The 19947-nt window shown below is 38.6% G+C and overlaps 1 protein-coding gene across 1 annotated transcript in view; it reads left to right on the forward strand.

The window, feature by feature from the left end:
• The window catches only part of SUCLG2 (succinate-CoA ligase GDP-forming subunit beta), a 252262-nt gene that overhangs the window by 114061 nt on the left and 118254 nt on the right, over positions 1 to 19947 (forward strand). Inside the window, exons 3-5 of the mRNA XM_072720499.1 lie at positions 12723 to 12822; positions 13676 to 13766; positions 18356 to 18508. Of these exons, the coding sequence (XP_072576600.1) occupies positions 12723 to 12822; positions 13676 to 13766; positions 18356 to 18508 (344 nt within the window). The remainder of the gene's footprint in view (positions 1 to 12722; positions 12823 to 13675; positions 13767 to 18355; positions 18509 to 19947) is intronic.

Consider the following 19947-nt stretch of genomic DNA (forward strand, 5'->3'; position numbering starts at 1 on the left):
TCACCCTGGCTTTTCAGGAGGGTGCAAGTATCCCCAGGAGAATTCATTTCTCCTTTCAAAATGGAATAGCCACATCAAGATAACAGTACAGGCTAGTGCAGGGAAATAGCTCAGTGCCAGCTATTATGGATAGTTTTCTCTGAGCTTACAAAGCATTGCTGCTGTAAAAATTCATGTAATAATTAGTTATTTTCAAAAAGTTATATATGCCCATCATTTTTTAAAAATCCCCTTTGAAATCATTACTTTGCATATCACTGACTCTGACTTAGGAACATTTTGGGCGAGGTTCTGATTTGGAGATGGTGGTAGGGGGAGGTGATTCCTTTTTTCCACACCTTTGGCAAGTCACAGATCTAATGGAGAGGTAAGTGAGAAAGCAAATGTAGTGAGATGTGAACAGTTGTCGAATCCAAGTGTTGAGTATGTGGATGTTTACTTGTTGGTGTTAAACTTCTTTATGTGTTTGGAAATCATTATAATAAAATGTTGGGAGACAAACCCAGTAATGAGGCTCTGGGTGAGGGGGTTAAGGCACTGTCTCTAGAATTATCTTTCTGGCTTAAAAATTCTGACTCTGCTTCTTGCTAGCTGTGTGACTCCATATAACTCAACCTCAGCTGGGTTATTTGTTAAATGTAGATAATGAATATACACTTAGCACAAACCTCATTCCATAGAAAAGTCCTAACGAACACTATGGTTGTGAGTTCACAGAGCAAAGGGAATGAAGAGGATAAATGAATGACCATATATATGCTGAGGACCCACTGTGTGCTTGGCACTGTCATTTGGTCATTTTTAGGGGAATGAGGTGATCTCATTCTGCATCGTGCTGTGTGTGCTCTTCAGCAGAGACTTCCATACAAGAGAAGGTGTGAGGAGTATGATTAGCAAAACTGAGAGTGGCTTCATTAAGTTTGACAGAACCACTCCCTGGCACCATTGATCGTCCTTGGCCTAGCATCTCCTTTGAACTAGAAGGCCCTTCAGAGAAGAAGTGGCATCTGCTTTGTTAGACTTTGTAGCATTCCTAAGTCAATGTTAATTTTGTTCATCATAAAACTTACTCCCTTGGTGTAAGGCTAGGCTCTTTCCTATTTGGGGCTTTTCCTGTTTTTGGTTTATGGACCTGTGTCCTGGGAGATTCCTCTCAGGCTCTCCCTCCCTCCCTGCAGTCAAACCATGTTTATGTATTATGATACCTGTACCATCCTCATGCTGGGAGGCCAGGAGAAAGGGTCAGGAACCTGGAAAAAGCTGCAGCTTGGTTTAAAGACATCAGCAGTGGGGGCCGGAAGGAGGATATTTCAGGTAATTCTGTGGGTATGCTGTTTACTTCTGGATGTCTGATACCATGTTTCTGGAAACTGAGGTGGAAAACAGAGTAAAAAACTATGGTGTTGAGGGTAAGTGTGGGATATAGAACAAATATTGGCTACATTTTGAAAGGAGAATGAGCTGTCAGTAGGTAGGAGGAGTAGACTTAGATGTTAGTTTTCCAGCTGCAACAATGAAATGTGAATTTTCAGAGTAAATGTCTTATAATGATTGAGATTTCAGAGGGTATCCTCATATTGGACTGCTTGATTGGTCAAGTGTGAAACAGGACTCAATTTTTCTCTGCCCACACCAATACCATTGGAGAACTACTTTAAAGCTGCCAGAATTTTCTTTGAATTTTACCAGATGTGGATGCTAGACCTTGGGCATTTTTTTCTGTGTTGTTGTGAGTGTTGCGATTCCAAAGTCAACTCAAAAAAATTCTATTATTTTTCCCAGGAAGTCAAATGCATAGCAGCTCATGAATTCCTTAATTTCCTATTTGTAACACTTGGCCTGGTTCCCTCTAGTATGAATTCTTGCTCAAACCAGGCATTTTTTTTCTTTTAAGATGCAGGAAGTCCTAGCAAAGAAGACTATTCTAGCTTGAATGCTTCAGAGATAATCAGAAAAATTGTTGTGAAGACAGCCCAAGAAAGTAGATCTAGGTTTGTGGTTTGTGAGGAGGTCAGGTCTAGAGAAAAGGTTGATATATCAAGCACTGCAATTCCCAGGTGCATAAGTGCACTTATGCATAAGTGCATAAGTCCTTATTTAAGAGTAGTTTTTCCTTTTTTTTTTTTTTTAAGATTTTACTTATTTGAGAGCGAGAAAGAGAGCACAAAAGCAGGGGGTATGGGCAGAGGGAGAAGCAGGCTCTCCACTGAACCAAGAGCCTGATGCAGCACTTGATCCCAGGACCCTGAGAGATCATGACCTGAGCTGAAGGCAGATCCTTAACCATCTGAGCCACCTAGGCACCCCTTGAGAGTAGCTCTAAGGTGGAGGTGATAGGAGGTGGAATTTGAAGTCCATGCTGATCTGTTTGGCTCTTGAATGGACCTGTTGAAAATAAAGTCAGTGATCTCAGATATAGTCGAATGTGCACTTGAGTGACTTGGATGTATTTACAAGGATTAGAGGGACAAAAGGAGGAGGGAAGGGAACCAAAGAGAGTGGTCTTAGAAAAGGAAACAGTAAGTATTTCTCAGGTCTTCATAACCCTTGAAAGTCAGCCAAATATAAACTCTTCCCAGCTTATGGAAGCTGCAAAGTTTCACCCTCCAGGATGCAATCTAAAGTCTTCTTTGTGTTTAACATTCAAGCAATAGAGATTTCAGACACAATGAATGGATCAGGACAGGCAATGAAAGAGCAGGACACTGCAATTTAAAACTCAATACAATTTGAAAGTAACATAACAAATGATGCTGGACCTCTGTAGGTTACATGGACAAGGGGTTCTGAGATCTTTCATCTCTCTTAAGGTAAGTCATTCCTAGCCTCTGTTGAACTCTAGTGTGTCATACACCACTTAATATGGAAAATAAAAACCTGGGTTTCTTTTTATGGCAACATCACCAAGCCGTTGTTTGGAATTCTGTGTCTCTGGCATTTGGAATTGTAGGAGATTTCAAATCTGAAAGTTGTGTTTATTTGCAGGTTGGGAGGGGTGGAAATATCCTTTATTATTGCTGCTGTTAAAACCGTGGCAGTTTGAATCTCACTGACCCCTTGGGGGCTTTCACAGGGGCTCTGTTTGAGAATTAGCTTACCTGCTATGTTTTTATTTTTTATTTTTTTAAGACCATCCTGATAAAATTATGGGAGATCTTAAAAGCGCTTAGAGCAAAAGTAACTAAATTTAACAAAGGCCATAAGTGTGTTTTCCTATTTATTTTCTATTCTTAAATATAGGTAAATGAACTTTAATGTGGAGAGGTTTTCTGAGGATCTGAAATAACAAATGTGAGTGATTTGCAGTGCTGAATCTTGACATGCTTTACTGGTTTATTCCAGGTGATGCTCTCATGATTTCTAATTTAAATAGATAACTAAGGAGCCAAGCAAATACATATGGAAAAGCAAAGTAGCCCTTCTCAATTGCTGACCCATTCATGTCTTTACTCCCCAGCCCTGTCTAATTGGAAAACCCATCTCTTCCTTGCAATGTCACTCAACCCTCCTTTATGGCTAGCTTAGCTTGGCCCTGCCTAGCTTAACCATGTCCCCCTTTTCTCTGAGCTGTGTTCTTAACAATTATTACTATCCTAATATTTTTCAGGAATTATTTGTTTCTCTCTCTTTTCTTCAAGAGGTTTTAAGTTTTTGAAAGCAGGGACCCTGATTTTTTTAATCTTTGTATTTCCACAGAGTTTGTGCTTAGTACATATTTGAAAAGGGCAGCACATTTTCCTGCCACTCTGTTTTCTTGCATGACGCTTTCGGAGGTCCTGTTGTTAGATGTTGAGCCTTGTTTCCTGAAGATGTCTTTTGGAGGCCTCTGCAAATATAGGCAATCTCTGACCCACATGATAAAGTTATAAAGGCTGATACAGAAGGGAACATTGGAATATTCAAGACTAACCACTATGAATAACTGCCTATGTTTGTGTCACATTTTAAACTCTTATTTTTTATTTGATTTTAGGACAACATGTGATAATTGGGACCAAAAAATGTAAATCAATACTGAAAGGATATAATGTACCACCCATAATACCACTCCTTAGCCCCTTAAGGTAACTTTATAATAGTTTAGTTAGTGTTCATTTAGACTTCATTATGACTGCATAACTAGTCACAGATGTATTTGTTTTTTTAAATATTGATCATTAAGATTTATTCAGAGCATATAGGTATGTAGATATATCCCCATATTCACACATAAAGATATATTAGTCATCATTAATGGACATACAGTATTGTATTAATTCCTTATATGGTTGTATAAAATTTTTTTCTCAAACCCCATATGTCCAGTGCTGATGGATATTTTGGTTGTTATCAAATGTTTCACTATTTTAATTATATTTCAGTGAAAAATCCTTATTTTGTTGTTGATGTTCATAGAAGTGGGACTGCTCTACCAACAGGTTTTCTGTGAGGACTGGGTAGGTGGACCTCCTAATTGTCTGAAGACATTCTAGGTGCTTCTTAACTGTTGTGACTTTCCCAGCAGCATGGGTCAGGTAGGTATTCAGTCCTATTTCTTGATTTGCAATTCGCTCAGAGGTCTGTGAGAAGGATTTTGAGTGCATTCCGTGGCTTGGAAATCAGACAGATGGGCCTGTCTGGAGAAAGGATCTCTAGAGAGCAGAGTTGGATAGAGAGTGAGGGGCTCTGTGAGACGATCTCTGTGAATGAGAAAAGGAGGTGACCTGGTAGCTTTGAGGGCACAGAGGTCCTAGGGTTAGAGTGTGGCAGTGACTAACTGTGCCATCGTCCCCTGGAGCGTGTGTGCATTTGGAATAGAGATTGTCCTGTAAAGGGAAAAGCTGTGTCACTAGGGACTCAACTACTCTACTTGAGCACTCATGAGAAACTGAAGGATCTTCCTTGGTTGTGACAAGGGAGAAGCCTAGAGGAACCTGGTGGTAGTGTGACCATGGCTGGCAGAATGATAGCAAATAGCTGAGTGGAGTCCAGACAGTAGCATATGGCACCTCTCACCAAATGGAGGGCCACATAGAGAAATTGAGGTACCAAGACAAAATAGGGAAAAGACAAGGTTTCCTTCCAATCAAGAAAGTGGGAGATCTCACAATACTAGTAATATTTCTGTGAAAGAGAAAGAAACATCTTTAAATATGGGTATAGCCAAGCAATGTGTATATAACATTTTAAATTTCATAGTCATTCCTGTTGCTATAGAAAATAAAACCTTCATTTTGTTATATCAATTTATATTTGTATCAGTTCTGGATGTTGCCATCTTTCCCCTTCTCTTGTTCATCACTGGTTAAGATCCATAAGAGGTCTGTTTTTGTCTCTATTCAAAGATAGCTTCTGGTTGTCTGCTTGCTGCCACAGGAGGGGATTCTTAGCCCAGGATGGATTCTTAAGCCACACCCAAGAAGTTTAGAGATGTTAATTCTGCCCCTGCAACACTTGTGGACTCTGCCTTCAAGATGGCTTGTTACTACCATGTGTGGTAATTTCTACGGTGTAGACTTGGTTAAGCTGGAACTACATTTCCCAGAATCCCCTTCCATGTGTAAATTTGAGTTAGAGTTGGCTAAATGAGGAGTTTGCACAGAATTTGGAATGCAGCCATTTCTCTGTGATGTACAGATGGACAAATACAGAGATGCTGGCAAGGGGGTCCCACTTGTGCTTGTTCTTCTCTGCCCTGTGTCCAGCTAGCTGGTCTCCCATCTGCTAACCCTACTGATTAACATGGACCCAGACCTATCATGAGTCCCATATTCACCTATCCTGGATGTCCTGCTTTCTCTTGATTGGTGACTTCTGTGATCCTCTCACCCCCTTTTTCTGACCTTCCATTTCTAAGCATCTCCACTAGTTGTGTCAGCTTTAGTTCCTATGATAAATCCCTTATCAATAACTCATAGTGGTTTTGCTTCCCTAATTGAATTCTGATTGAAGACATCTTTGCTTTGAAAATATGAAAGAAAATTATTTTTTATAGCTAGTTTCCCTTTATCCTTTCCCTTTAAATATGCTACAAAATACTGTGGAAATGCTATGGTGTTCATAAATGCTTTTCATCTTCCATGACTATTTCCAGGATCTGTTGGGAGTCACAGATGTTACACAGATACTTTTTAATCAATGTATATCATAAATCTGTCCTATAATCTGTATAGAACACAGTAGAGATTTCTTCTGGAAATTCTTTTTCTGAAGAAACTTTCTTTTTTTCTAAAAAATTCTCATTTTTTTCAAGTGGCTTCATTTGTAGAAGATCTGTTTCATGTCCTATGGTTGCAATCTTACAGTATTAGAAGTCCTTTGATAAGATACAGCTGCTTTAAGTAAGATCATATGGGTGTTTTTGCCATCAGTGTTAGGAGGTTCTGTCCTTAAGCTTTTTTATAGAAATATTTTTTCTAGCGGTGCCTGGGTGGCTGAGTCAGTTGAACATTTGACTCTTGATTTTGGTTCAGGTCATGATTTCTGGGTTCTGGGATGGAGCCCCGTGTCAGCTCTGCACACAGTGCAGTCTCCTTGAGGATTCTTTCTCTCCTTCTCCCTCTGCCCCTCCCCACACTTTCTCTCTCTAAAATAAATAAATAAAACCTTAAAAAAAGAAATATATCTTTTAATAGGCAAATTGTAAGATTGTTTTATCAGTCTTAAACTATAGAAAGAGTAAGATATTACAACTGAATTGAGCCTTTCTGAGGTAATTTTTGTCTAGCTTTAAAAATTTTTTCACCAATGAATTCTGTATTAATGGTTATGAAAGCAATTAATAACATTAGTGACACGATCAGAAGAGTAGGCTAGTTTTTCATTATAGATTTTAATGGGAGCTATAATGTAGTAATACATATACAGTATTTCTTATGTATGGCAATATGGAAAAACAATGATTTACCAAACTTTAATTTAGGAATTTTTATAGGAACTAAAATTAAAAGTGTTCCCTTGAAAGCAAAAGCATGTTTTCTTATGATGATGTTATTACGTACTTTATAATCCATAAACTACTCCAAGTGGTATTATCATGCCCCTACATTCTTCAGATGAAGTAATTACCTTATAAAATGTGGAATTAATTGACTAGTATATTTGATAGGAACTTTAGGATTTAAAACTTATATAAAAGCTTTATCAGTAACGGAGTTCTTAATGTAAAATAATGTCTCCTGGGGCACCTGGGTGGCTCAGTTGATTATGCACCTGACTCTTGACTTCATCTCAGGTCATAATCTCAGGGTCATCAGATTGAGCCCCCCATGGCTCAATTTGGGTGAGCCTGGGTGTGATGGGTGTGAGCCTGCTTAATATTCTGTCTCTCCCTCAGCACCCCGCCCTGTGCATGCTCGTGCTCTCTCTCTCTCTCTCTCTCTCTCAAAAACAAAAACAAAAACAAAAAAAAAAACACTAAAATAATCTCTCCCTGAACAACTTACGTTCTGTATCACAAAACTCTTGTCCTTGGGATGGCCCTAGTTCCATCTTTTACTTTAAAAATGACTGTTTCAGGCATATGCAGTTTAAATCTTTGATGAGTAACAATCTGATGGGGAGCTAAATTATCTCTAATCCTAATTCAATCAAGGGATGTTACCAGTGATGAAATAGTTTATTCTGATGTCTTACGTATTTGAAATTCTCTTTTTTAGTGTTGGGCAAGCCCATGTCAGACATGTATAAAGTTGAAGTAATTGTTGTAGCCTCAGGGATGCCCCAGAGCATATAGGAAGAGTTATTGGAATATTATCTAATTCCCAGTGACCTCATTACAACTTGAGGAAATAGGACTCCATCAACAGGAGATATTTGAAGATAGGTAATTCTCCAATTTTAAGTTTGGGTTCTGGGATCATCATGAAATCACAGAAATGAACTCATTTTCTTTGGGAAATTGGCACTTAGGCCTCTAATTTGTCACCCTGTAATTGTATGTCCTTTATAAAGGTTCCTCTTTCTGTAATATCTTAGACTTTTCTCCTGCCTCACGCTCCTCCTCCTTCTTACCTTCTAGTGATAGATCAACCTGAAATACATTGTAACTTTCTCAATTAAGAATCCTCTCAAACCTCATGAAAGGTGATCTCCATGCTGGAAATTATGCCATGCAATTGTGCTGAAAACTGGATATTCCAGTTTTGCTCTGGTTGGTGAACCATGGAATTCATAGTTCCCCCCAACAACTCCAATGTTATTGACTCAAAATAGATGATCACCTTCATAATCTTGATGTATACAATGATACATTTGTATTTAGAAAACTGTTATATTTTTAAAGAGAGCAATGTTGAATCACTAAACTGTTTTAAAAAGATAGTTGAAAATAACATTCTTATTGATACTCCTGAAAAACATTTCAGACATTTACTAGGTCCTTTTGCATTACAATTCTGAGCTGTTTCTTGTAAGCATTATTTTGCATAAATAGATTTTCAGAATGCTGTCCCTGAAAAGCACAGGGAACCAGTTTTACAAAGCTTGCCTGATTAAAAACGTTTCTTATTTATTCTCTTTAGGTTATGCTTTCCTTAGTGAATTTAATTTTTTTCTTTTAGATTTGATAACGCTTCCAAGAATGTTTATTATCCAGCCTGGGACTATTGGGGAACTATAAAAATTTATATAAAACTGTTATTGGAGATCCCTGGGTGGCGTAGCGGTTTGGCGCCTGCCTTTGGCCCAGGGCGCGATCCTGGAGACGCGGGATCAAATCCCACGTCGGGGTCCCTGCATGGAGCCTGCTTCTCCCTCTGCCTGTGTCTCTGCCTCTCTCTTTCTCTCTCTGTGACTATCATGAATAAATAAATAAAATATTAAAAAAAACTGTTATTGTAATTAGAATGACACTTGTGGTAAGGAATGAGAGGAAAACATTTGAGAAAGCATTATTTTAATGTGGCTAATAGAGAACAAGACCATGGCATGGGTTTTTTTTAGGCTTCCTATATGGCTACAGATGTTATTCTCAAAAGTGATATGGTAGAGAATCTTACATATTTATAAGCTTATCAAATATGTCACAGTCCTTCTTATCGTAAAATATTTACACATTATAGAAACTGATTCCCATCTAACCAAGTGGAATCCTAGCCATGATCACTATGGATTAACAGAAATTCACCAGAAAGGAAAAAAACTGAAGTGAATGTATTGTATGTTTAGGCTGCTGCATATGAGAATAGTTGTTAAGGGCAAAGAAGTTGGAGTTAATACTTACCTGGGTTTTTAACAACTAGAAGTCCAGTAATATGGTTATCAGTATATAAGTGGCAATATGGGGAATCCCTGGGTGGCTCAGTGGTTTGGCATCTGCCTTCGGCCTAGAGTATGATCCTGGAGTCCCGGGATCAAGTCCCACGTCAGACTCCCTGCATGGAGCCTACTTCTCCCTCTGCCTGTGCCTGTGCCTGCTTCTCTCTCTCTCTCTCTCTCTCTCTCTCTGTCTCTCATGAATAAATGAATAAAATCTTTAAAAAATATGTAAGTGGTAATATATTTCCATGCAATACATGTTTTTTTTTTCCTCTATCTCTTTTTTTAGCTTGTTATCCTAAAGTATGGTTAAATCATCTTATATTAGATAAAAATTGGATTTCGTGTCTGGGATATTCTTTTATAATTTTGTTTGGGGATAGGGAGGTGATGTGAAAAACAAACAGAAAAACCCAGAAACTTTTGTATTTGGAGAAGTCAGATTTTTAAATAAAATGGAAACAGTGACATTGTGTGAAATCAACTTGATTAATATTGAATGAAAAGACTAGATACTGTTCAATAGGACTTGCCCACTTAATTTTTAGCTCTTTGAGTAAATAACTGAATTAAATTACTTCATGTGAGTTTCAGTGACGATGAGAAAAACTTGATTTTCTTTGGTGTATTGACATACTACACTGATTTAGCGCTTATGATTTAACAAGAAGAGATGATTTTAGTGAACTTATTTTTGGCCTGAGGTTAAGTGGCAGGAGATGTACGTAGATTGGACAGTCTTTTTTTTATTATTATTTTTTATTCATGAGAGACACAGAGAGAAAGAGAGGCAGAGACGCAGGCAGAGGGAGAAGCAGGCTCATGCAGGGATCCTGACATGAGACTCAATCCCAGGTCTCCAGGATCAGGCCCTGTGCTGAAGGCAGCCCTAAACCGCTGAGCCACCTGGGCTACGCTGGACAGTCTTTTCCTTTGTCTTTTGCTACTTGTCTCAATTTGGCTGCATAGAACCCAAGCGGTTGTTTGGTCTACCAGTTTGGTGGCATGGAGTCTTTTGACAAGTGGTCAAATGGTGACACATGTAATTGATAGCACTTCATTGAGGCTACAGCTGCTTCTCTATCTTGATGGTTCATGCCTAAGGCTGATTTAATTTAGCCTATGCAGTGCCAATTAACAATGCCCAATTAGGTATTCTGTTTGGCTTTCAAGTTTAGCTGCTGGAAAGCTCGTAGAGAAAAGCATCTCTTTCTTCTGGATGACAAGCATATTAAAATTGATAATAGCAATGGAATGCTGGTTATCCTTTTTAAGGAATTTGAAGTGATCACAATTAAAAATCTGAGTAGACAGCAAGAAGTATTTTTCCACTTATGTCTTCAGAAAAGAAATAGGAAATTTTTTCCTATATGCCATTTTTTGGGTTAACTGCTGAAAATAATTACTGATGATAGCTATCATACTTTGATTTCTTTGTAATGTGCCTGGCATAGGGATAGGCATTTTACCTACCATGTCTCATTTATTCTTCACATCATCCTAACACTGTAGATTACTTCAATATAACCATTTTACAGACAGGCATATCACTCTTAGCTTTCTGAGCCTCTTTCTTTTCCTCTCTACAAAGAAAGTGATAGGCAGAGTTGGAGATTTTAGGTCTGTTTGACTACAGAGTCCTTGCTCTTACTGCTATCATCACATACAATAGCCTAATGATGAAATAAATTTGTTCTGCATGACTTCTTTACTGGTGTGATTCTGATAATAAATTGTCATCATATCTTGTTTTTTTACCCAGTTCTATGTGAGCCAGTTTATCAAAAGACATGCGTTTGACTGATGTTATGATGGTTCATATCTCTGGCAGCAACAAGTGTCGGAGGTCGTCCAAGGCAGCAAAGGAGCTGTTTGCTGCTGAGAGAAGGTGAAACCTGGTTTCCTGAGTGTACGCAAATATAGGAGAAAGAAGGACCAACCAATAAGAAAATGAGCCCTAATAATCTGACTATATCAGCTAGAGTGACTGTCTTACCCAATGCTGTCATAATGTCAAATCTTTCTGTAGCTCCCATGATAAAACCATCTGTGGCTCCTTCTCTTCAAACTTTTGCCTGCTTGCCTTGAGTCACAAGAACAGTGATAGAAATAGCTGAAATAGCCAACACTTACAGAGCCCTCACCTTACATGAATGTTGGCAGACACCAGCAAAGTTATTATTATTAACATTATTGTTTACTCATATCTGCCCAAGTGGAAATAATCCTTTGGATTCTTTACAATACAGAAAGCTGCTTTACAAGTTCAGAAAGCTGAACTAACTGATTGTGACAGTCATTTTTCATCAATCATAGGAGTTTTCAGGCTCTTGGGGTAAATTATGCACATGTATGACTTAATTCTCAAAAAAGTCCTCATCATATTTTCTCAATTGAGTAAACTGAGTATCAGAGACATTAAGTAACTTGACCGGTGTCAACAGCGGGGTAAGGGATGAAGGCCTGATTGAAACCCACTCTGCAGATTCTAAACCTGGTGTGTTAAATCAGAAAACTGTTAAAGCCTCATAGAAGATTGACTTAGTTTTCTGAATTTAGACAAAGATGAAGGACCAACAGAGGATGCCAGTTGTGGCCTGAAGAAGTGTACTATTTGGTGTATGAAATCTGTTTTATTTGAGGATTTTTGTTTTTTGTTTTTCTCCTATTATTCTTTTGGTGGTTGCATGGCGGAGGGACAGAGGGGGACAGCAGCTCTCCTGTTTGCTGAAGGCCTCATTTCCATCACTGGGCTTCTTCACACATGCAACTTTTGAGCCAGGCCCAATAAGATATTTGAGTTTATGACTCAGGTCTCAAAGGTCAAAAGCAGACACTTCTCCCATTTCCTTGAGTGTGTCAAGAAATGAAAATTCCACCACCACTTTCCCCTAGGACATTTTGTTACCCTGCCAACATTTCAGAAATATTGCTTGCTTTCAGTTTTAATCCATTTCCTCCTCCTTATCCAGTCCCATCAATATCTAGAGCAACCACTCAGAAATATGTTGGTTTCTAAGAATACAGTTATTAACCACTCCCTTTGCATCTTGTCCTAAACCTTTCCCCCATGTACTCCAGCCTTCCCTTTGACATCTCTGGTGGCTGATAGGTAGTAAGCTCCTCTGACTAGTGGATTGGTGCCTCTGCCACATGAGAGTATTATTGCACAGTAAAATTAATACCTCCAGCCCAGGTTTATTTAGCATCTTTGGACACTCAAAAGAGCAAGAGAGCACATGCCTTGCTTTCTCTTGGAATGGTTGAGTATTAGATTAAACTGGCAAGAGATATTTTAATATCCTCGATAAAGACTTCGTTTTTAGGTGCACTGATGTTTTTTTGAAGTTCTTTATGCCTTTATTTTCAAAGTTAGTTTAAGAGAGCTTTTACCACTTTTGGAAAGCATGTGTATTTCCACATTGCTTGTTGCTTAAAAAAAAAAAAATTAAACTCCACTACCAGCTCTGGGTTTTCTTTTTCAGATGCAAAAGAATTTGTTTTAAAAGCCCAGATCTTAGCTGGAGGAAGAGGAAAAGGTGTCTTCAGTAGCGGTTTGAAAGGAGGCGTTCATTTAACAAAAGAGTAAGTCTGGAGATTTTAATTCTGTGTCTTTGGGCTAAGCAGTTATGGCAGATCTTGCTCATGATTGAAGGGAGCACGAGAAAGATGGTAGGAATGTGGTGGGAACAGGAGGTAGCAAATAAAGAAAGTGAATTACAAGTAGAGGACACTACAGTGCCCTAGTGTTCTTTCTCTCATAAGTGGATTTTTCTTCCTTAATTGGTGAAAACCCAACACTTCTTCTGTCACAATCAGTGATTCATCGCAAATGTTGAGAATGATAACACAAATGTTGCCTCCATATTGTCACTTCCCTATTCTAGACCCTGCAGTGGCTCCCCAACACCAATGGTTTCAGTTGTCCCTCCTGTCTAATAATCTGAGCCTTCCTGTATAGGGGCCCAGCACTGCCCACTTTCCTCTCCTTTCCTGTTACAAACCTTCATTATTAACTTTGAATCTTACCCTCCTATGCTCTTAGTGGCCAATACTTCTCACACTGCCCAAGTCAGGTCTTTGTTATTTATTTCTTATCTAAATCTGTTATGAATTTCAGCAGTGTGACTATAACTTATTTTGGTGAGAGGATAGCAGAGGGAAGCAAAAATTTCCTCCCCTTCCCTCGGCTCACCTCCCTTTCCCTCTGCCCCCTCCTCTCCTCTCCTCTCCCCTCCCTCCCTCCCTCCCTCCCCTCCTTCCTTTCCTTGGTGAGCCTCTGGTACAGTGCTAGGCACCTAATGTGTGAACAGAAAGGCCTGTGGGCTCTGTGAGGGTGGAGCTGGACCCTGTGCAGTGTGGACATGAGGACATAGTATGCACTCTGCTTTAAAATAATTTTCAGCATAGACATTGATTTTTTTTTCTTCTCTCTCAGCCCTCAAGTTGTAGGACAGCTGGCTAAACAGATGATTGGATATAATCTAACAACAAAACAAACTCCAAAAGAAGGTGTGAAAGTTAACAAGGTAATACAAATGCTTTGGGTCATTTTCTGTGTATGTGTTAGAAAGAAGAGAAAATCATATTGCAGTTTTGACAATCTGATGAAGTAATACACTTTGGTGATATGCTATTTTGTTTTTTAAACCTCATATAATCTGTTTAGGTTGTGGTATTCTTTAAGGAGAAGTAAAAAGGGGTCTTTAATAGTACTAGTGTTTATTATCATTAGTGTCTAGAAAAAATGGGTACAGGTGAGTGATGGAATCAACAGCTTTCCCTTTCAGAACACTGGCATGTGCTGTTTAAAGCTGGAAAGGGCTTTGTACAATAGCTCTTATTACTCAGGGTGGGACAGTCTCTGCTCCTCCACAACCACATCTTCATCCTGTGTATCAGAATTACCTGCTATGATTGTTTTTCTAAGTGTCCCTTTCCCCTACTTTGAGATTAATACCATTATTATCACTGCAAGTATTGTGTCTTAGCAATCTTTTTGGGGTTCTCGTGTCCAAAGGGTGTACATTATGCACATACACACACACACAGAACCCAAACCCCCAAGTAAAGTGGCCTGCCTTAGTCATAAAATTTTATGTGGTGGAGCCGAGGCCAGACCTAACTGCTCCCATCAGTCTGTCCATCTTTGCTGTGCCCTTTTCATGCACAGAAGCACCACAACTGGCTACCTGATTTGCAGGACCCAGTACAAAAACAAACGCAGGAGCCCTTGTTCAAATTTCGAGTCAGCTATAGCGAAACATTACACCAAGAGACCAAGACAGGGACCTTTGTGAGTGTTGGCCCCTATGTGATTACAAGGTCACACACTCTGGCCCTGTCAGGCATAGATGGTTAGAAGGCTCCGTCATAACGGTGAATGGAGGCCCAGCATTTTGGGGAGCGTCTGTCTGCTTGGTTGACACAGCATTCTAGATCATGGTCCTCACCCATGTGCCGTGCTTGGCGCGGGGGAGACCTGAGGTAGTATTCTGTGTTTTTTATTTTTCACAGTGGGTTGTGTGGAAAATTTTTGACATGACCAAAAAAAAAAAAAAAAAAAAAAGAATTGCCAGTTGGTTCTTAGTATACCATGACAGGGGCTGTCTTGGGTCTATCTTGATCTGGAAGAAGGAGATTGGAAATACTGGTGGTCATTAGTTCCCTCCTTCTGAGGGACATCTATAAAGCTTTTATAGATGTCAAGATAGCACACTGACAAAACTGGTTATGCTGGTTTGTCTTTCCCAGGGCTTCTGTGATGTAAGAACTGTTTAAAACGCAAAAGTATTTTGTTTTGACTTTTGTTTGGCCCAACACAGTGCTTTTATTTGCCTTTTAAATCTGGTTATGAGCCTTTACCTGTGTTAACTTCTTCAAAATTTGTCTGCAGAGGACATGATTAGTACTTTTGTTTGTAGGAATTTGTTGTTTTATATGGCTCCATGAGTTTTTAGATTAGAGTTTGTGATACTTTTTTAAAGCATATAAAAATACCTACAGCAGATTCACGCTGTATGGTAATGCATAAAATTAGTTTGTAGATAGGTTTCTGAAAAGCTGGAGATAAGTGCATGCTTGTACATTGAGTCATTGCCAGGAAACGACTAGAATGATTTAAGTAATGTGTTGTTGTTTTTTTTTTTTTTTTTTTCTGATTGTAAAAGTGATTCACACTTGTAAAAAATTCCAATCTGAGAGAAATATAAAAATTAGAAAGTAAAAGTTCCTTGGCTTCTCACCCCCCTGAAAGAATGCCATATATTGTTTCAGTCCTTTTTCTGTGTAAAATTTATGTCACCACATTCCTATAACAATACCATTTTATGTGACTTTAAGGAACATGCTTTTTTTAACTTACGAAATCTTGGACAGCAGTCAGAACTCCTCCCTTTATAGAATAGAAACTTTAGTTTTCTAAGTTCTTTTGAGAAGTGGCTTAAACTCATACATACATTTGTACACATTGGATATTTTTTTCTAAGTCTGTGCCAATGCATTTCTGGTGTATTCCCTAGAATAATAATAGGGTAGATGAGACTATGCTACTATGCTACTCATCATGTTCTTCACGAATCAATACCAGCCAAGGTTACTGCCCTACAACGAGAGAAATTCAGAAATCAAGTATACTTTTAATTTTATCTAATCATGGTCCTGTTACAAATAGTTTGTACACTGGTACTCATCTACAGATTACAGTTTCAGTGGCATGATATTAAAGACAAAAACAAACCAACCAACCAGGTTCAGTGGTCCAGTAGTTCCCAAAAGCTTTCCACCCTGAAAGACTCCACAAAAAGATAGTATTGATGATATTGTTTGTGTCAGTCACAGATGAAGTCACAGTTTTGAAATATATCAGCTGAGGTCCTCATGGGATGAATGTTCTTGGAATCCATTTAGACTCTCTCTACAACAATGCTTAAAATATTCTGACATCCTGGGCTATATGGAGGGCATGGTAATGTCAAAAAAACTGATCTTGAAATAAAATATCTTGAATTATCCATTGATAATCATCATTTTCCTGGGAATGTTTTCTTAAAGAGTGATACGTTATTTCTACCAAACAGAAGCCATTTGAGATAGCAGCTGGTCTTTACAAATAGAAATTTGATAGAATGCGGAGCACATCTGTCAACATTTTAGAAGATTAAGAATAGGACTCTTGAATGACATCCGAAAAAACCACAAATGACATGTTGTGTTGCTTCTCAGAATAACTACTGAAAATCATTAAATCTCCTTTTCTAGACTAGCTCTTATTAGAAAGTGAACTAGAAAACAGCATGCTTCTATGAAAATCCTAACACTGTGTGCCAAGAAGTATTTCTTACATAGTCATGAGTTACCATTTATGATAAGAGAATCAATATGAAGGCTCTTATATTTTATTTTTAACTGGTGATGTGTTTGAAAAGAAGTTCTGTATTCATTACTTCATGGCTTTTTAGATCATCATATATTTATCCCATTTCATGTGACTTAAAATTAGTGGTTTTATGGCATCTGGGTAGTTAACATGTAATGCTGTTTAATCTGACTTTTTTTGTCAAATCTTTTACTGAACTGCTTTTAGAAAAGGCAGTGTGTTTTATTTCACTTTTAGTACTAATTAGTTATGAATATTCTTTTCTTTAAAAAAAAATCATCCAAGACACCTTTTAACTATTTTTATTGGGAATGTCAGTTGGTATAGCCTATCTCTCTCTAGGGCAATTGGGTGGTACTCACTGAATTTTTAAATATGAAGAGCCTAAAGCGTAGCCATTTTACTTTTAAGTACCTTATCTACAGGGATACTAAAACACATGAGCAAAGGTATATGTACAAAAATAAACACTGAAGTAGCATTTAAAAAAAAAATTGGAGTCCACATAAATGTCTGTCAGTAGGGCAGCCCCAGTGGCTCAGCAGTTTAACGCCGCCTTTGGCCCAAGGTGTGATCCTGGAGACCCAGGATCAAGTCCCACATCAGGCTCCCTGCATGGAGCCTGCTTCTCCCTCTGCCTGTGTCTCTGCCTCTCTCTGTCTCTGTCTCTCTCTCTCTTTGTGTGTATCTCTCATGATAAGTAAAATCTTTAAAAAAAATGTCAGTAGGGACATGATTAAATGAATATTGACATATAAGTGTCATCTAGTCACAAAGTAGAAGACCTTAGAGAGATCTCCAAGTTGTAATATTAAGAACAGGAAGAAAAAGAGGCATTCAAGTAGATATAATATGCTTCCATATGCAGGATGTCTCTACTACTATAATACTTGTAGATTCATAGGAAAGAGATAAGAAGTTGGTAGTGGTTTTTCCTGGTAGGCCTGTCACACACAATTGTTGAGGTTGTGCTGAGCAAAAGGACAGCTGGCTGAGGCAGTGAGCACAGAATAAAATCCTTCCATCCCACTTGCCTCTTACCTAGGCACTGTCCTGGCATACGCAGAGGAAAGTGCTGCTTTTTTTTGATGATCACAAAGGTTCCACCTGGGCTTCTGATCACCCTGATTCCTGAGGTGGAATATGCAGAGGAGGGGGCTGCTATCATTGTCTCGTTTATGTACTTTTGATACCTTTTGCATTGTTTTTGAACAAGCAAGTAGTATACTTATAATTTAAAAATAAAGTAGAAATTGAATTAAAAATACAGTGATCCAGGAGATAGAGGTATACAAACCTGGGAAGCATCAGACATACTGTAAAAAGAATCCTTTCTTTGGCAACAAACCTGGTTTTCCACCAGTGCAAAATCTGAGAAGAATCTTGTGTAGTAAGATGTATGTACTGTTAATGTTTCAAATTAAAATAACAACTGCTTCCCTGGAGTTTTTCTTAAGTGTCAGGGTTTCTCAAGGAAGAAAAAAAGAAGATTAAAGTAGGAAGGTTCCTTGAGGCAAACCAAATACCTGTCACTTGAGCAAGTTAGCAGGATCAATTAAGGAGGTGAAAATGGGCATTCTGTATCATGAGAGCAGAACTCTCAAATCTCTGGTAGCTAGCTCACTGGGTTTAAAGAGCCTGAAAATGAAGCTGTTTGCTTTGTGTGGCAAGTTTATATAGATTTCCAAGTGGGACTCAGCTCAATGCTGGATTAATTTGACTTTCTCGCTAATGTGGTAGGTGATGGTTGCTGAAGCCTTGGACATTTCCAGAGAAACCTACCTGGCCATTCTGATGGACCAATCCTGCAATGGCCCTGTACTGGTGGGCAGCCCTCAGGGGGGTGTTGACATTGAAGAAGTGGCAGCTTCGAATCCAGAACTTATTTTTAAGGTATGTTTATATTCCTGGCTATGCTGTGTTCATTGATTATTGTTGCACAAGCTGTTAAAGATTTAATGTGCAGTCTGAGGCTGGTAGCAGTACATTCGTTTCTGGGATTTATGGCACAAAGATGTTGAGTCCCTTCTCTTTTCTGAGCACTCAGTTAAACTTGGCTAGAACCAAGGTATTCCCTATCCAAGGTCTTTTTCTTTGCTTTTTTCTCTCCCTTCCTTTATTCCTCCTTCCTGTTTTTCCTTCCTTTCTCATTTCTTCTACCCAGCCTAGCCCAAGAATTAACCAGTGGGGGAGGACTGTGAGTCTTCCATTTCCTCTGGATTAACTAACTGTACCCCATGTCACAGTATGTAGAATCCAGGAATTCTGTCCTGGGAGACTGGATATAAGCTGGAGACTGCCTCCATGTCTCTCAGTACTGCTAATATAAAACAGAATCCTTCAAACATCCAGAGTCTATCCGTTTGTTTCAGTCCTTTAAACCTCATCCTTAGTTTCTAGCCATAGATCTGGCTGAGGTCAAATCCTAACCAGCCAGCAAGGGTCTCTCAGTGTTTCTAAGCCTCATTTTTTCAATCACTAAAGTAGAAGTGGGTGTAATTTCCACCCCACAGAATTGTGAGAAAGAATGAGGTGACGTGTATAAAGTGCTTCTCAACCTGCCTCAGCTGTAAGAAGAAAAATCTGCAGTCTTTGGGACTGTAATTCTAGTTCTTTAATTCTGGGTTCCTAGTATAAAAAAAAAAAAATCAAGTTAGAAATTTTTATCAGAGAGATCCCTGGGTGGCTCAGCAGTTTAGTGCCTGCCTTCGGCTCAGGACGTGATCCTGGAGTCCCGGGATCGAGTCCCACGTCGGGCTCCCTACATGGAGCCTGCTTCTCCTTCTGCCTGTGTCTCTGCCTCTCTCTTTGTGACTCTCATGAATAAATAAATAAAATCTTTGAAAAAAAAAAAAAGGAAAAAAATTTTAGCAGGAGGATTCATTATTTCTTTTAGAAGGTGGTTTTGTTTCCCTTCAGAAAGTGAGAATTTTATTTCTTGAACCTCTTTGTTCCAATCAGGTACTAGTACTTTGGTGATTGGTTTCAGAATGTTTTCACCAATATCACCTATTTAGGTTAACTACCTTGGAAGTTCAGTCAAGACTACATGCTGCCTTACCAGTAATATCTAGCCATTTTCAAAATTAATGTGATTGGAACAAGTCACTTCATTTGGAAAGAGAATATATGAAATAAGGTATATGAACAGCACTTAGTATCTTGGAGAGAAAGGCACTTTGTAGAGCTAAGGTATTATTAATGATTATCATCATCAGTAGACTATTTAAATCATATGGTAATATTTAACCTACGTATGACAGGCTCTAAACTTAACAGCAATATTAGACAGGAAAACCTTACTTTGGAAGCTTTCCAAAAGATGTCATAAA

This window comes from Vulpes vulpes, chromosome 9 (assembly GCF_048418805.1).
Source record: "Vulpes vulpes isolate BD-2025 chromosome 9, VulVul3, whole genome shotgun sequence".
Taxonomy (NCBI): domain Eukaryota; kingdom Metazoa; phylum Chordata; class Mammalia; order Carnivora; family Canidae; genus Vulpes; species Vulpes vulpes.